Consider the following 18,205-nt stretch of genomic DNA (forward strand, 5'->3'; position numbering starts at 1 on the left):
GTCTAATCTGACCTTCTTCTTCTTAAACACAACAAGTGATTTGCACTGTAGACAGTTATACTACTTAAGGTGTCCCTTGCTTTTGGAGTGTGACAGTAAAACACCAAAACAACACCTCCTCAAAAGTGTTTTTGACTTGGAGAGATGTTATTAGGGGTTTTTCTCAACCAAGCAAAGAATCTGTGATCATCCATTTTAACTGGCTTACGAGGACTCTGGGGCTTTTTGATGTTGCTAAGCTGGCCAGTGGATTTCTGCTTTTTAAGAAAGTACCAGATTGTTCTTTTGACACTCATAACATTATTATCTCTCTAATAGGTTTATTTTGTTTTTTCACCCTAATTATGGTCACCTTTACCTCCATCACAACCGTTTGGACCTCAATTCGTGCAAAGCTACAAAAAGTGGAATTTAGTCAATTCCACGACTTAAAGCTGAAGCGCTGCACTGTAAATACATTGTCTGATTTAGAATCCAATGTGGTGATGTAGAGATGCAAAAATGACACAAAAAAATGCCACTGTCCAAAAGCTTATAGATGTAACTGTGTATAAGCATTTATTTTGAAAGATTTCAAAGTTACAACATCACTTGTAAAGATGCAGATCTTCCCTAACAACTCCAAGCAACATCTGGAAGAACTGACCCAAAGATATTGGCATCCGAACAGAAACAAAAGCACCAGAGCGGAAAAGGAAATGGAGGTGTTTTTCCATGAGGCAACACAACCAATTTCAGGTGACATTTTACATCAATGGCAAAATATTGTGTCTGCCGGCCAGAGTGCAGGGATGTCAGGCCGTTCGGCCAACACGTCTTTTCACCCTGAAGAGACCAAAGCAAAAAAAGCAAGGCTCCCTTTTTTCCCCAAAAAAATGTCCTGCAGTTCGTGCAAACCTGGAGAATTTGTTTCTGCAATGATCAGGGCCCAGCTCTAACACGCAGTATTCACCTTGTTGACAAAAATAAGAAACAACTGGCCAGAGATTGCACTGAGGTTGGGACTCAAACTAAGTCAATCTATGGAGCCTTTTGCTAGTTAAGAGTCTGCAGTCACATAAAACAGCAGCAACCCCTGAGATCATGGGTACTGGATTTTTCTTTTAACCTGTATGTGAGTCGCTGCAGAAATGTTCTACCAGTTAAAAAAAAAAGAGAAAATATCTTTCATCAGTAGCTTTGCAACATCAAACTTCAACAATACAGAGAAAATGCAACTAATGGTGTGATCTTCCTGAGCTATTGAATTTCATGACCACAAAAATTGACTTCTGCAGAAATTCTTACTTATTATTTCATTATTTGCCAGAAATAATCCACTTGTTATCGGTTTTCTTTAAAAAAAATCTCTTTGTGATAATGGGGTGGTAACTAAGCTCGTGACAGAGAAAACGTGTTCTGTTTTGTTTTTTTAGTTGAATTGTTATCCAAAAGAGTAATAAGAAGAAGAAGAATATGAGAGGAAAAACAGCCCCATAAGCCCCACTTTAACTCCTAACAAAAAAGAAATTAGATCAGGCAAGAGCCCTGGAGTCAGATTGGGTCAGAAAGAAGATCAAATGTCCATCTCCCCTGTGGAGCTTTGTAAGCACCACATCAGCACCACTTTTCACCACCAGCTAATACACCTAATGGACCCCACCATATAAAGGCTACTCTCTCTTGTGACTCTGTATGTGTGTGTATGTGGGTGGGTGTGTGTAAGAAACAGCTAGATCAGTGGAGAAAAACAGAGAAGAAAAACAAAGGGTGCTATACAGACAGGTTACAAACAGTTCAAAGGAAAGGAGCACTTAATGTAAAGTTTTCCTTCCATCTTTCAGTCTGACATGTGCGCCCCTTTCGTGCACTCCTCCCTTTAACTGACAGCATAAAAATGTCTCAGCTTCATGTTTGAATGAGCACCCCGGTCATATTTGCTTTACTTACTGGGTTTGGCCAATTAACATTTACATATTACTTTCAAGTCTGAACTGCGTGAAATCAGGATATGCACAAACTCACAGCAGTGCATGTCTCTGCCTGACTGTATTTTGTCCAGCTCACTAAATGCATGCCTGTTTTGCAGAATGTCCCGAATAGCAGCAGCACGTGTGTGATAACATAACTAAAAAACTTAATTTCTTAAGTGCAATTCGTTTGAGACATTTATGATTTTGTAGAGCAACCTCTCTCTCTCTCTCAGAGATTATGGCAGTGGTGGTGGGATACAGGTTTCTTTCATACACACAAACTAAGACCCTGCCTTACAATAGAGAAGAGAACCAAACATTCAAAAGCCTGATTAATTTTCACCAGACCAATACTGACAAGGCCCATTGCCACATGTATAAATCTTTTTGTTCCCCCCAATTACGTGGCTTTCTCTGTTGCCGTAAAATAATGTCTACATGCAGCCTAGTTTCAGATGAATTGTGTAGGTGTTATAAGATTGACATACCTACACATAATAAAAATACTCACACAAAAAAATTCAGGTCAACTTTTACAGAATGGAAGCCCTGAACAAGCTATATACTGAAAAACATGGAACAACAATCGTTCATTCCTCAACATAAAAGAGGGAATGGAAGTGAAAATGGCTTATTCTAGAGCTGACTTGGATTGTGAACTCTCTGCTGTTATTACCACACAGTTATTGTTTCTAGGCCTTAAATTCGACACCCTCCCACCCCGGGACCCATGCATTAGGTAGTGTTGTATTTTTAATAAGTTTTTAGCTAATGCATGTAATAAATCAACTATTATCATTAATTATTTTTCACAATTGAAAAAAACATCCCCACAGCATTAGTAAAGATTAAAAAGGTAAAGAAAAGAGTTTAATTTAACTTGTGTTTACGTTACTTAAGCATGGCAGACTAAATCATTTGCCTCTCCTCTCTCCTCACACTAGCAGCAGATAATGTCATGACATGAACCTGAAGTGAACTGTTAACCTCACCAACACCAGGTCTTCCTGCTTTTCTGGTTGAAACCCAACTTTGCATCTTGTGCAGCTCCTGTGGTTACTGTGGTACTACACTTTTTCACCATCAAATATGAATTTTACTGTAAAAATACTGTTACATAGTGAAATTGAGGATTGAACAGATGATCTTTTTAACTATGTATATGAAAGTTTTACACTTTATAAATACTTACTGATTTAAATTGCAAATACTGTCACTTTGTATTACAGTGCTGCCATCCTGTAGTGGTTTACACATTTGTCTAATAAGGCAAAAGATCCCTGGTTTGAGCCGGGCTCGATGTCCTTTCTGACACAACCTGCCATGAAAATCTGCAAAATCAAACACGTGGAACAACCTGCTGTGGCAACACCTTGTGAATAAGGGAGTAGCTTTACTGTAGTTTTATATTACTAACTTAATGTTGTTCTCAATGCATTTCTAAAATCCCAAATTCAAAGTACCACTGGAACACTATGTGACCAAAATCCTCAAATCGAAATAAATGGCTCCCTGTCTGCACCAGTAAAATGAGCTGTCAGACCTCATTGAAATCGCTGCCAGTCTTCAGTATCAAAACGTCTTATTACTTCCTTCTTTTACCACTTTCTCATCCCTTCTCCTACCCATTTTCTCCTCGTCCTTCACTTTCTTTATTTCTCTTTCAGCTTTGTTAATTTGCAATTGATTAGCTGTCCTCTCAGTCAGCTCAGTCCCATGCTCGACATCCCTCGTACCCTCCTCCCTCCTTATCCCTCGCCCCCCTTCCCCTTGCCTCACAGCCTATCCTCTCTTCCATCCGCGAGTCAATTTCTCTTTAACAAGCATTGGTACATTTCACTCCCCGGGCACCGGGGCCCTTCTGTGTAAATAAAACACAGAGCAGAGTCAAAAATCAATGGGCCTATTACCCTCCGAAAATGCTAAACAAGCAAAATTAGCGACTCGCTTGGTGGTGGAGGCCTTAATGTCCTCCGCCCTCCCCTTCCGACCCTCAGCATCACCACCACCAGCCCCCCTCTCTTCAATCTCAGCATCCACTCAACAAGCCACATACTTTGTATCATCATATTGAATGCCATGGATAGAAAACACATATTTAAGCCTGGGCATGTTGGTGTAATACTCAAAATCATTTGCTTCCAAAAGTCTCTCCCTCACACAAGGACAAAACGTGCACCGCACACTGCTGGCAGAGATGAGGGATTCACTCTTCTGAGAGAAATCATTGGGCACCACACGGAGCTACAGGCCACATTTAACCGCTTTTTATTTTGCCTGCCTTGCCCATATAAACACAGCACACGCACACACAAACAGCAGCAGCCAGCAGGAATTTATAGTAGGGATCCCATATTTTATCAGACGAGTCTGATTAGTGTGGCAGTAAAAAGCTGCACGTGTGTCCAACATTTGCACGCAGAAATACACACGCGTACTGACAGAAACAAACACTAGAGCACACACAAGTAAATGTCTACATTGTAGGAGCACACGCACAATGTGAACAAATACACAAATAGTGCACACAAAACTAAATAAACAACGAAAGTGTGCCTACAGACAAACACAGACCAACACACACAATCACACACGTGTGCACACACACACACACACACACACAGAGTAAACATGTACAGTATGTACAGGCTGTTAAACATACACACACACGCGCGCATGCACACACACACACAGCAAAGCAAACACATGGTATAGATACAGAAAACACACACACACACACACACACAGAAAGACAAAGGCCAACAATTTATCACTTCCATTCTCTCTCACACACACACACATACGCACGCACACACAGCCACACACACTACACACACCATTTGTCTGGAAATGAATGTGTAGCTGGTTAGCTGTGGTTCATTTATCCTGGCAGCTGATGTGTGGTTAACAGAGACATTTATGCTAATGACCTTCCGTGTTTAAAAAAGGCAGCAATAATGTAAAGGCTCGTTAAAGGCCAAATCCTCGTTCGCTTGAGTCATTTTTCAGCCCATTTTCTTGTTCAATTAAACTGATGAAATTATTATTCGCATGTGAAATGACTATTCAACCTCACGAGGCAACCGACCGCTCGAAAATAGAACAGGGGACAAATGGATCAAATTCTTAAATGTTGGTGGCTGATGTTCTGGCCTCATCCTGGGCTGCTCCCGTTTCACTATGACTCTTTACAATGATTCAGAAAGTTGCTAAATGTGTGCCGTGAAGGGAGTTTTTTTTAATGTGTAACTCATTTCTCAAGTTGGGAATTCTAATCCTATTTTAGAAAATCCCAAGCAATAAGAATAACATCATTTTGTGTGTAAATATCAACATATTGATAATGTAACTTGTTTTATGTTGGAAATGCCACTTTTTCAGAGCACTTTGTAAACTGATAGCAGTCTTTGACATCCAGAAAAAGCAATAACTATACTTCGGAAAATCAGCTGCGTTATCTGTATTATGGAAGCACATGACCCTTCGCTGTCAAAGAAAATGGTGAAAGAGAAAAGGTAAAGACCTCAAAAATATTCTTCCAGAATATTACCAGCATGCTGGGACATTTTGAAAACTGAGATATGTCAGTCCTCTGCTTAAAAGCCGTCCTATGTAATGGCGTGAATAAATTAAAGTGCCTCCAAGTTTGCTGGACTTTGCCCAGTGAGATATTTAGAATTTAAAAGCACTTACAAATTGGAATAAAAGTCCCATTTCCATTTGCATTCCTTTTGTCACACAGTACAGCGTGGTTTGCATCAGATGTTTTGTTTTGTTGGGGTTTTTTTTCCTTTTCATCATTTGAGTAAAAACATCTCTTACCTGCTTGTGCATCTCGATGTTCAGCCCGTATGACATTTCGTAGTACTGAAAGATAAAAGCAAGGTCGATCAAACATGTCTTCTCTGTTCCTCTTTTTTCTCTCTCACACACACAGACACACACACACACTAATAAAATACTAATGGCAACACATGAAGTAAGCTGTCTCACCATGACATAGTGCCTCTGCATCTCAGTTTTCTCACTGGCCAGTTTCTCACATTCCAATTTCAGACTGCGAGACAGATAGAAAATGTTTTGTTAGCACGTGTCACCATCAAACACACAGCAAGCTGCATCCATGCCACACGCAAACACATGATCAAAAGTAAAACCAAAAGACCAAAAATCTTTTCTGACTTCTGACTTCTAACTGACTTATTTTGTAGGGAGTGGATAAAAGAGGATGAGCGAGAATGAAACAAGACTTTAGCAAACTGAAAGCAGAGATGATACTTGCACTATACTGCGCAGGCAAGTCACTGCATCCTGCCACTTTAAATTTGCATTTCTAAATATGAGAGCTACAAAAGAAAGACAAATAAGTTGTTTGGAATGCAGCAATTTCCTCTGCAGACACAGGCACTTACTCAGCAGGTGTAGTGCAGTAATTAATGGATCGATGGACAACCACACAAACCTCATCATATATTCTTATAGTGCGAGTAAAAGCCTAAACTGCAACATCAACAAAAAAAGCAACCATAACATTAGGATCCATTTTGCGGAAAAGCTTAACTCTTTTGTGTCTGCCAGTGTGTCGCTCCTCATGAAGTTTTTGTGCATCTTTTAAGAAGGAACTCATCGGGTTTATATCATCATCAAAACCTTTGCGTGTACACGTCAATCACAGCAATGTAAAACATGAAAAGAAATGAGAAATTTCAACATTTGCTTAAATATAAATGCTGAAATCAGCTGAAAATCTGGGGCATTGCCAGACTTTAAATGTTTAATACCTCAACTTTATTTAAGTTTGATGATGACGGTGTCCTCTTCTTTATTTGTACTCTAAGGTTGGGGAATATTCTCAAAGAGATTCATTGTTTTAGTAAGGTCCATAACATGTTTACATTTCTTCTAAATAAGAACTACCGTAATAATAAATACTAATAAATTCATCCTTAAAAAACATGAAACATGTGGGACCACAGTAATTCTTATTGTAGCGTATTCCCAGAGTATGTCTGACTCACTGCTATTTTAAAAAATGAATAAATAAAATCTGATCAGCGCCACCCTCGTTTTGGATTTCAGTGGAACGAAAGAGTTTGATCTGTGCGGCTGTAGCATTAAGCATGCAGCGCACCATTCAGCCAGTTCAGCCTCAGGACTGGCCAACAAACTGGACCACTGGTTCATCTCACCAGGTGATTGGGTAATAATTATGAGGTGGCCAGAAGTGGGTGATTATTATGCATTGGTATTGTGCCTGTGGTTCAGCCCTGAGCAATGTATTTCACACTTCATCATGTCAGGTAAAAAAGTATTTCACACCACTTGCACTTGCAGAGAGAGAGAGAGAGAGAGAGAGAGATGTGCATGCATGCAAAGGTTGATGGGGGTTTACCCGTGGTTAGTCACTAGTAATAGATGGACCTTGGACAAATAGAGGCTACCACTGTTTTAGCTGCATATGGTGCATTTGAGAGGAATAGCAATATAACATCCCTGAATATAAATGTCAAACTCAACATACTGTATTTCTTAATAGAAACTTAAATTAAAAAAATACATTTCTGTCTTGTATTTCATGTTCTTGCATCACACATTTCCCTAATAATTTGGTCATACTTCGTGACTCATACATGACTAGTACACAGCAGCCCAGAACTCAACCATTTCTTTAACACTATCTCGGGTTTTTCGTTTTACAGTGAGTCAATCCACAGTCAATCAATCAATTAATTCTTTTAGATTTATTATTTCTTTAGTTAGCATTTTCTGTGTGTGGATGGGGGGGGGGGGGGGGGGGGGGGTCACTAGTATAAGCTCCTGATATCCAAGGTGACTTAGGAAAACTGGTTTCAACTGACCAAAAGTGGAGGGGAAACAGGAGGACAAAGGAGGGAACAACTAAGCTGTAGTGCCTCTTCACCTCACTGTGCAATACCTTTTGTGCAATACTTTTGTAAATAGTCAACGGTGCAATAGACCTCAATACTTGAAATGTGCAATTCACTTGTATTTTTATTTTTATTCCTATTTATTCTATTTATCCCCTTCGTATATTTTATTTATATTGTCTCTGTATTTATATATATGTGTGTGTGTATAACTCTGTAACTTCTGTCGGTGCTGTGCTTTTTTGGAAATCGAATTTCCCAGAGGAACCCACCCGAGGGATTAATAAAGTTCTATCTTATCTTATCTTATCTTATCTTATCTTATCTTAAGAACCAAAAGGTAATTACGAAGAAAAAAAATATTATAGGTAACATTTAATAATCTAAAACCAAACGTATGTATTAATTATTAATTGTGCATTTTACATGTAAACATTTTTTAACATTTAATTTTTTTTTAATTCCAGCTATTAAAGTGATTAATTAACCCACTAATTACTTCTAATGCGCACTCAGAACAACAGGGATCAAATTCGCAATCGCTTCTATTGTGGGGAATGCAGAACGGTTCGTAAGTTTACTGCCGTTCTGGCTGACGAGCTGATGTTTCAGTGCAGCCCAAATGTCATGCTCGTATCCGAAATCCTACCTGTGATACTGCGCCTGCAGGAACTGGAACTCCTCCTTGATCCGGTCGCAGGACTCGGTGACAGTGAACTTGAACGGCTGTCCCGGCTGATGAGGGACCTCAATCCAAAGCAAACAGCGTGCGAAGGAAGAAAGGAAGAACTGAGCCACCAAAGTTCAGCGTCACGACACACACACAGGCAGGACTGTAGCTGACAATAGGCCTCTGTGATAAGGATGGCCTTTTTGGTTTCACTCAGTCTCCTTACACGTTAACTCACGCACACTCAGAGACACACATGCAGCTGTGGCAGTTTGACAATGAGCGCAATTGTCCGTGAGAGCGCGCAGTGGCACGGAAACTTGATCTAAACTGATTACGCATCAGGCGCGACTGTTAATCTGCGCTGTTTTGACACACTGCTCTTACCGCTACTGTTCTGTACTTACCGGATGCCGCGCCGGGGGGTACATCTTGCTCAGATCTCGAATCATTGAAAATGTATTGCAATGTTCATCCAGAAAAACACGAAAACAAAGTGTGTGAGAACCGAGCTTTCTCCGTGCGTAAAAAGTCAGTCAGTGGCTGGTTTGCGGGCTAAATGCAGGTTCCGCGAAGAGTGGAGACATCCTCGGACCTTTGGCTGACCAGAGACAGCAAGACAGTAATTCAAAAGTCCATTCAGCGTAATAATAAAAGCAAAAATTTTCTCAGTCTTTTCCAAAATCTTCAGCACCTTATTCTAAGCGCTTAACGCTCTCCTTCTGAACTAACAACAAATCCTCTATCTTCTCAGATTTCTCACAGAAAACATTAAAATCTCGCACACCATGACCCTACTTGTCTGCGAGTACGCTTCTCCACAGCGTCCCGTTGTCACGCGTTCATTGGTTTATTTCCTACAGTCTCCGTTAAAGGTTTGCATCCTCATTCAGCACCCGCCGACCGACCACCTCTCCGACTACAGCAGCCTGCCTCCGCGACGCCAAATTTAGAAGCAACCAGTCGTACGAGCTCAATTACATATTCACTACAATTACAAGGACCCGTAGCACGACGTCGGGACGTGTAGTTTAATTCATATTAGTCGATAATAAGCCCTACAGATGTGCGTCTGCTGTAAAGAACTACAACTTCCCAGCTCCTTCGCGAAACCCCCAAAGCCAATGGTGTGTGGTCCGAGGGAGGAGCGGCCATTAAAGCCAGCCAATAGCGACAGAAAAGTATACACGCTCCGTTGCACCCCCCTGCCAATCATCTATAAACTATCCAATCACATCCAGCAAGACGCGATTTATGCAGACCCCCACGTGGGGGCTGCTCTGGTACAAAAGGATGTCACAGGGATTAATCTGAAAACTATCTGTTGACTTATGTGTTCTTTTTTTTTTCTTTCTTTTTTTCCAGAGGCTTTGGGGCAGAAGTGAACATATGGCCCCTTGGTCTCATGTTTTTCTCCTGTTTCCTAATTGAAATCACCTATTAAACAGTCTGCTATCATGTCCGCAGATTGCACCTATAACCCTGCAATTAAATTCTCATGCAGCCCCCTCATCTCTCACTTCACATTATGTAAATCATACAGAGGGTGGACAAATAAAAAACTGATTATGTTAGAGCCACAAAGGTGGCATCAATATCAGGCTGGATGTCAATTAGCGATTCAGCCAGTTCTATTTATTCATGTCTAGTTGGAAAAACATTTACACAAATTTCTAATTTTATGTTTTTTTCTTTTAAATTAAGTTTTTAACGACATAATAACAATCTGGTTGGTTATGGTCGGGCTGTTTTTAACTTCTTCTGCATTTAAACATTTAACAAATTTTAGAAATCCCTCAGATCTCAACTTGAAAAGTGAGTAGCATCTGTGACTGCCAGCTAAAATATACCGCAGGCAAACGAAATCTGGTGAAGTGAAATTATGATGTCAGTACTTTATGTACTTAAGTTGTCTTTGGCTTCTGGTTATGGCTGGAAAATGCTGCTAATACACATTTAGGCTCCCACCATTCTTTCGTTTTCTCAGTCTCTTTTTTGTGATCTCATGTCTCAGACAAATTCCTAATCCTAAATGCTAATCCTGCTGTTCATATTTCAGCATACACTCTAACATACAGCACACATGTGACATTATCCTTTTTTTATAAGTACAAGCAGGGTGAATGCATTTTATGTATTCCATACGTGTGCACTGCTCAGATAAATGCCGCCTAAAAGAGCTTGAATCATTTGCCTAATTTCTCTGCCCTTTACGTAGTACAACCCAAATGGAACACCTCTTGCTAAGTAAATTGAAATATTATGACTAAGACTCTCTTTCTCACACACACACACACACACACACACACACGCACACACACACACACACACACACACAGAGTTGACACCATTCATTTTGAGCGAACAAGTGCATATAGTCTGTCAGCCTGCATTTGTGGCTGTGAGAAGATGTTCAGTGTGGGTAGATGAAACACACTGTTGCTGGGTCAGCAGCTCTCTTCACTGCTGCCTTCGGTCATTTAGCAGAACTAACTGACTGTGTCCAGAAATCTTAATCATTTTGTGCTGCATTACACTTTATATTTCATGTCCCTTTCTCTGAATTTATCATTACCCATTAAAGCTATTTAGGATCACGTTTGTTATAATCTGTGTGTCTGCTTCACACGACACAATAAAATACATTTCAGTGCTTCAGTAGTATATGTTGTAATGTTACTTCTATGATTAATAATAATAATATTTGTTCAAACATACTAACAGGTGTATGAATTACTATCCACAATGTGACACCACATCAATCCACTTTCCTTGTCAGTCTGTCTGCTTCTGTCTTGTCTGTTGTCTCTGCCCCTCCCTCAAACATACATGGGATTGTGCGCACAGAGACACACACACATCGCCTCAGCCATTCAAATACACATCTCTATCTACCACACATACAAACTAATATCTCAGGTAAGCACAGAGCCTAAAGTGACCTGCTGTCGCGGTGCGTGAATCCACCAAGGCTGTGAAAAGGTAATATCATGCCCTCCCTCTTTTCTCCTCCAAGGGTTGAGCCATGATGTGGACGAGCAGAGGAGGTGCAGAGGTGAGGGAGGGGAGCGGGTGAGGAGGAATAAACAGATTTATTTGCCTGTGCCCCTCTCTGATTATTTTGCCCCTGCCTTTTGTTCCAGACCTTATGAAACCCAAATGTCAAGTGAGGCGAGGGCCTCATATCGAGTCCTGTCAATCACGACCCTCTGCGCACCTGAAGCTCTGACGCCGGATTATTGGCTTCAACACAAGGGCTGCCTATGCCGCCAGGCACGATGCCTCAGACGATTCGACAGCCAAGGCTCTCTCTTTTTTTTTTTCTAAAGAGGAACTTCATTTGGCAGCTGATTCACAGGAGATTGCACAGGAACGGATTTTGAGCGTAGATGGGTAGCAAGCTGGATGCTGGATGTCTGTGTGTGTATGGAGAGTGGCTTATACAGGGAGGGGGGATTAAGGGGGAGGCTTGACATGGTCTGTGGTGGGGAGTGGGTGGCGAGGAAACCCGACCTTAACATCTTGCTCAGTGCACTGATCCCAACTATCAGTACCTGTACATATGTCCCTCCCTCCTTCTCACTGTTGCACACACGCAGATGCACACACATCACTGCCTACTGCTTCTGCTTATCTTTAATATTATACTCCCTCACTATTACTTTTCAACATCGTGCTCTTACAAACACAGACCACTGGCCGAGGATAGCATATCCTTGTTTAGCTTTCCATGCAGCATATAAAGACTAGATGAGATCTTTGTGTACACTCAGAAAATAAAGTATCTTCCACTACATTTGGGAATATACCAGCTGATCACCATAGCTTTACCCTTTAAAGTACTGCCATTGTAAGCTTGTAGTTTGTACCTTAAGGAAACCAATCTTTTATATCAGGGTACAAAAACGGAACGTTTAAAAAGGGTGCATCTTTAATTTTATACGTCCTCGGGCTGATCCATCAATAACCCTGACACGGTTGTCCATGAAGTTATTGTAGACAAATAATCGCTAATTAAGGTGGTTGCCTGTGTGAGGAAGCCAGAGAAAACTAAACAGGCACAAATAGAACAAAGCTCAATACAAGATACAAGAAAGATACAGAATGGCAAATGTAAGAATTTATTGAATACTTTTAATTTAACTTAAAGAAACAGGAAAATCTTCCCATAGGGACAGAAATTGGTTTTCACTTTACTGCTATTTACGTTTAATAATGTGTGCCACATCAACTTTAAATGGTGCAGAAGGTGTCGTTTAGGCGAGACTCCTCAGCAAGCGCATTAAAAACTAATTATCAGTCAGGCTACATCGATTGCTGTAAACTCCACATAACATGGCAGCACCAGCATGGGCTCATTATGATAGCTGCTTCAGTGTGTTTCTCTGGACACCAAAGTTTTGTGCAACTGCAAATTAAAACACAAACAACACAGATTTTCATACCCGAGCTAATGATTTAATGTTATATACAACTAATAGTGTTTTGTTGCATCAATGAAATTAACAAGTAAAAGTCACAAAATATTTTCTAGCTCAGCAGAGAAGAAAACGATGTATACTCGTCATTGGTGCTAAGGAAATGTGGGCTTATTTTAGTGCTCATATACAAAAGCCTAATGGACTATCTCCTAACTATTTATCTGGTTTGTTCATTAGTTCTAGATTTGCACGAACTTGTAATTTTGGTCTCTAAATGTTCCCCCAAGAAGAACAAAGATGTATGGAGCTGTTCCAGTTTTGATTTATCTTCATGTCTTTCTATTATATTTGTATTTTGTTTTTTATTCTCATGTCCTGTTTGTTACTTTTTTTTTTGCAATTTTATTTGTTTTTTAAACTGAAATAGCTGTCACAAAGCCTCCGGGTGTGTTCAATGGTCAGCTGAATTTGTTCGCTTTTAGTTATACTTTTATTCCTAACTTGTTTGGTTAACATTGTGGATATGCAAATAGAAAATGAATCAGGAAGAGCAGAATATTTGTAAGGAGTAAGTGAAGGCAGTTGTGAAGAGGCTAAAGAGTAGAAAGGAAGTTGGTCAAGATGACATACCTGTGGAGATATGGAGATGTCTAGGAGAGAGGAGTTTTTGACCAGATTGTTTAATGCAATCTTGGAGAGTGACAGGATGTCTGAGGAGGAAGAGTACTGGTACCAATTTTCAAAAACAAGCTTTATCACTCATCAGTAACTACAGAGGGATAAAGCTGATGAGCCATGACATGAATATATGGTAAAGAGTTGTTGAAGTTAGGCTGAGAAGAGAGGTGATAAAAAGCACTACAGAAACGATGTCTGCTTGGAGAGTGTTGATGGAGAAGTACAGAGAAGGTCAGAAGGAGTTGCTCTGTCTCTCTGTGGATCGAGAGCGCGCACATGATAGAGTGCCAAGAGAAGAACTGTGGTACTGCATGAGGATGTCAAGAGAGCAGAAAAGTATGTGAGGCTGGTGCAGTACATGTATCAGGACAGCCAGACAGTGGTGATGTGTGTGATAGAAGTGACAGATGTATTCAAGATGGGGGTGGGATTACATCAGGGATCTGCTCTGAGCCACTTCTTGTTGGCTGTGATGATGGACAAATTGGCTGATAAAGGTCAGGCAGGGGTCTGTGGAGTATGATGTTGGCAGCTGACATTGTGATCTGTAGTGAGAGTAGGGAGCAGATGGAAGATGGGAGCAATGGCAGGTGGAGGAATCTGATGGAGAGAAGAGGAATGAAAATCAGCAGAAGAAAGACAGCGTGTGAATGTATGTGAATGAGAGGACGGCAAGTTTACTCGTGAAGATCCAAAGAGCAGAGATAGAGGTGGATGAATTTAAATAAATACCAGGGGTCAACATTACAACCATCCAAAGCAACAGACAGTGCAGAAGAGAGGTGAAGAAGTGAGTCCAGGCAGGCGGTAATGTCGCTTACATCATGACGTGCCAGTTAAAGTTTGAAACACTTCAAATATCCAAGGAATTGATTTCACAGACAGACAACAAGGGAAGATGTTTATAAAGCTCATGACAAGGGAATTAAAAGCTCTTCACCTGGTAATAAATAGCATGGTAATAATTTTTATCTAATCATAAAACTAAAAAATTAATCTTATACATTCACGGCTGACTTTTAATTGTGGCCATGCCTCTAACAATAACCTGCTCTTATCCCACAGGTCATCGGGGCTATCTAGGTATATTTATTATTAGACAAGCACATTGTCTCGCCACCACAATGGCATCCTCTAGGTCCATAGAAGGTTAATATGGTATCTCGCTTCTCATTGGTGTATGTGTATGTTGGGGTTCCAGAGTCTAACTAATCATACTTCAATAAGCACTAACCACTGGTCCGTGTTCTCAAATCTCCTGTCCTTACAACAAGCCGTGTCTAAATCCCCCATGGTTGCCCCTTTAACACGTCATTAATCCCCGGCGGCCGCCCCTTTGAACAGGGAGGGATAACCAGGCCTCCTCAGACAGAGAGAGAACAAGGCAGAGGCAACGCGGAGCTGGATTTACTCTGCTACCAGCAGGTTAATCCTGCCTCCACGCTGAGTGAGTGACTGGAGGCAGTGTGTGTGAGTGTGTCTGTATGTGTGTGTGCGTGTCTTTATTGGAGACAGTTAAAGATCGGCTCCATCTCGGTAACGACTCTGGGGGAACATCAGCATCTGGTGCTCAAAGTCATCCAGTCCCCCGAAAGGAACATACAGATTGCTGCCATTTCTTTATTAGATTACAAATGGATGGATGCAAGTGTTTGTGCTGATAAAAACTGAAATGGCACGGAGCGACCAGATGACAAACAGACCAAGACAGTGAAAGCAGGAAAAAAAAAAGAGGCAGACGTAGATGAAGAATAATTAATTACTGGGAAGTGGTGACATCGAGAACATCTGAAACAGAAATCCTGAGGGTCCAGACAATGCACAGGGCTCATCAGAGCTACAGCATCCCAAAACGTGCATAACAGTAGATTGTGGCAGACATTGTAGGAGTGGATAACCATTTAGTATTTACATGCAGCATAGTAACTGTAAACAAGTGTGTGGGTGTATATATATATATATATATATATATATATATATATATATATAGCTATAAGGACATTTAAAAGGCGTATCAAAGATCCCTGCTTGTCAAGAACTTCAATCCATTTGAGGGGATGTTTTAATTCAATGTTTTAGTCTAATACAAAATCTACTTTTAAACACCAGCCTCCAATTACCATAGATGAAATTACATTAGCAATCTAGCAAAAACTATAAAATATTAAAGGCCATTTGTTTAATTTTCAGGAACTTCTTCTCAATGCTTTATACCACAGTGAATTAATATATTTGAACATACAGTGAACTCAATGAAAAAGATGATACTTTTATGGATATTTTATCTGTAAGAAATTAGTTCACCTCCTTCATCCATGTTTGCTCCATTATAATGAATCAATTCTCTAAATACACGTTAAAAAGCGCTAATTGTCCAGTTTGATGTATCACATTCATAAAACAACAGGGCAGCTGGTAACTTTTCTTTTCAATAAAAAAAGTCCTTGCCTTTGTCTGCTGTGCAGGGGAGTCTCAGATAGGCAGTTGGACGTTTAACATTCTGTCTCCTCTTCAGTCTAAAAGACTAATCAGCCACTCGGCAGGGCTCTGGCTGCTAACCAGGACTAATTCTGCCTCCTGCTGGCTGGTGACACACACTGGGACAGCCATGATTGGCTGTTTAGCACCAGGGGGTACACCTCTGATTGTCTGCTTAGCATATTTTCTCCCTTCATTCTGATGGCATATACCAGCTCTTATCCTCATTGCACAGTGCATCGCAAAGGAATCAGGGAGGTTATAGATGGTGTTGAGCATGTGCTTGTGTATGTTATGCACTGCATGCCCCACAGTTGTTTTTGGGAACACAAAAAGCTAAACTCACAAGCAAGCCAAACCTCCCCATCCCCACTTTCCTCGCTTCATTATTGTACCGCCTCTTTTTTTCTTCCTCTCTTCCACCGAGGCACAGATCAGATAGAATGTCACCTCTACAAACTGCCGCGAGCTAATTAGCTGTTAGCCATGTTTGTGTTCTTGACTGATGACAGGATCATTTACTCTGGTCTCCAGCTGGCTCTGTTTGTCGGAGCCATCTCATTAGCATGGCAAATTAGTCCCACTCAGTCAGGGTTCTGCCTCACCCAATGAGAAGTGATTGGAATGCAAATCAATCAAGAGGGCGGGCAAATGGAAATCACAAAATGTGGTGAAGAGCAGAGGATGAGAATGTAGTGTCAATGTTTATTTTGGAGAGGATAAAAAATTCAACCCGTCTTGTTTACAGGAAATTAGACAGAAAAGTGGAAAAGGTCGAAATTGAGCCAATTTGGGAAGTTTGTTCTTTGCAACGGTAGATCGTGAGGGGCATTTCCACGGGATGGATGATGCACTGCTCTTTGGCATGTGATTCTTGTTAGCCTGAAGAAATCAACTGTAAATTATATAAACATTACTCTGAATTTGCAAGTTTAATTCCCTTAAAAGCTCAGTTTTACACTCTTTCTAAAGCCCATATTTAATCAGCATCAACTATTCATCAAATCACTGCCCAGTCAACCAGGCACAGAATCTCTCTGAATCAAATAAAATCCATTGGGGGTGGGGTGGATCTACCAATAAATAAACAAGGCTCAGCATATTAGCAATCAGCACTGCCTGGCAGAGGAACCTTGTTTGTCATCATTGCTTCGTAATTCTCCTAAGTGAGCTGTTAATACATTCCTGGCGTAAAACAATCTCTTAAATTTAATATTCTGTCATCAGGTTTTTCTCCTTATCAGCAGGAAGTTATTGATCGTGCTCAAGGCTGGTCTCACAACAATACATCTGCATTTTTCCATTATATATTTTTCTTATCATCAGGTGTATTTACATTTCTATGCTTGCTTAGTTCTTTATTATTTGGCTGCAACTGAAGAAAATATGTGCACCTATATGGTGTTGTTTCTTTGTCTTTTTTTTTTCTTGTCCAGCATAGAACAATAGATGACCAAGCCGCTGGGGTTTTCTGGGTACATTTATGTTGTTAGAGGTGCAGGAGGTCTCTGTCTCGCTCTCTCTTTTCTCTCTGTGTGTGTTTTACTCCTTCAAGTCAATCTATGTGAAGCTGCTGCTGTCTCTAGTTTCATTTGTCGACAGGCCTGGCAGCACGGAGGAAGGGAGGGAGTAAGAGTGAGGGGGGAACTGGTGGAGAGAAGGATGGAGGTGGAGAGAAGGAGGGTGAGCAGTAATGTAAGAAAATTGGAGGATTAGACGGCGAGCTCTCTTCCTGTCTGCTGTATCCCCCTCACCACCACTGCCTCTCTCATCTCCTCCTCCTCCTCTTCCTCCACTCTTCTTTCTTCTTGTGCCTCCATCCAACCCTCAGACTATAATAACACAGTCTAACATAGCGATGCCCCCCCCAACACACCCACAACACACCCACAAACACACACACACATTCCTTCCTTTATCCCTACCAGATCTATCATCCCTTTCTAATTCTTCTAAACTTGCATGTCTCTCTTCTTACTTTGTCCTTTTCAGTTAAAAGCACTGTTGCCTGCAATTTGTGTATCTCTGCACCTTGCTCTATCTTTCCTACTCTCCTTCTCAGTTACTTTTCTTCCTCTCCCGAAATCATCAGCTCCGCTAATCTTAAACGAAGGACGT

The 18,205-nt window shown here is 40.8% G+C and overlaps 1 protein-coding gene across 9 annotated transcripts in view; it reads right to left on the bottom strand.

Moving 5' to 3' along the window:
* Window positions 1-18,205, bottom strand: part of LOC309718748 (transducin-like enhancer protein 4) — a 73,906-nt gene that overhangs the window by 35,968 nt on the left and 19,733 nt on the right. For 3 of the 9 annotated variants that reach the window (XM_082554274.1, XM_082554280.1, XM_082554277.1), the window contains exons 1-4: window positions 8,918-9,634; window positions 8,490-8,587; window positions 5,946-6,009; window positions 5,775-5,819 (exon numbers count right to left, since the gene is read on the bottom strand). In XM_082554274.1, the coding sequence (XP_082410400.1) occupies window positions 5,775-5,819; window positions 5,946-6,009; window positions 8,490-8,587; window positions 8,918-8,962 (252 nt within the window). In that variant the 5' untranslated portion in view covers window positions 8,963-9,634. Of the gene's footprint in view, window positions 1-5,774; window positions 5,820-5,945; window positions 6,010-8,489; window positions 8,588-8,917; window positions 9,635-18,205 lie in introns of those variants that run through there. The other 6 variants (XM_082554275.1, XM_082554278.1, XM_082554272.1 and 3 more) reach the window with 5 other exon arrangements.

Source organism: Aulonocara stuartgranti (genome assembly GCF_965226115.1).
Source record: "Aulonocara stuartgranti genome assembly, chromosome: 12".
Taxonomy (NCBI): domain Eukaryota; kingdom Metazoa; phylum Chordata; class Actinopteri; order Cichliformes; family Cichlidae; genus Aulonocara; species Aulonocara stuartgranti.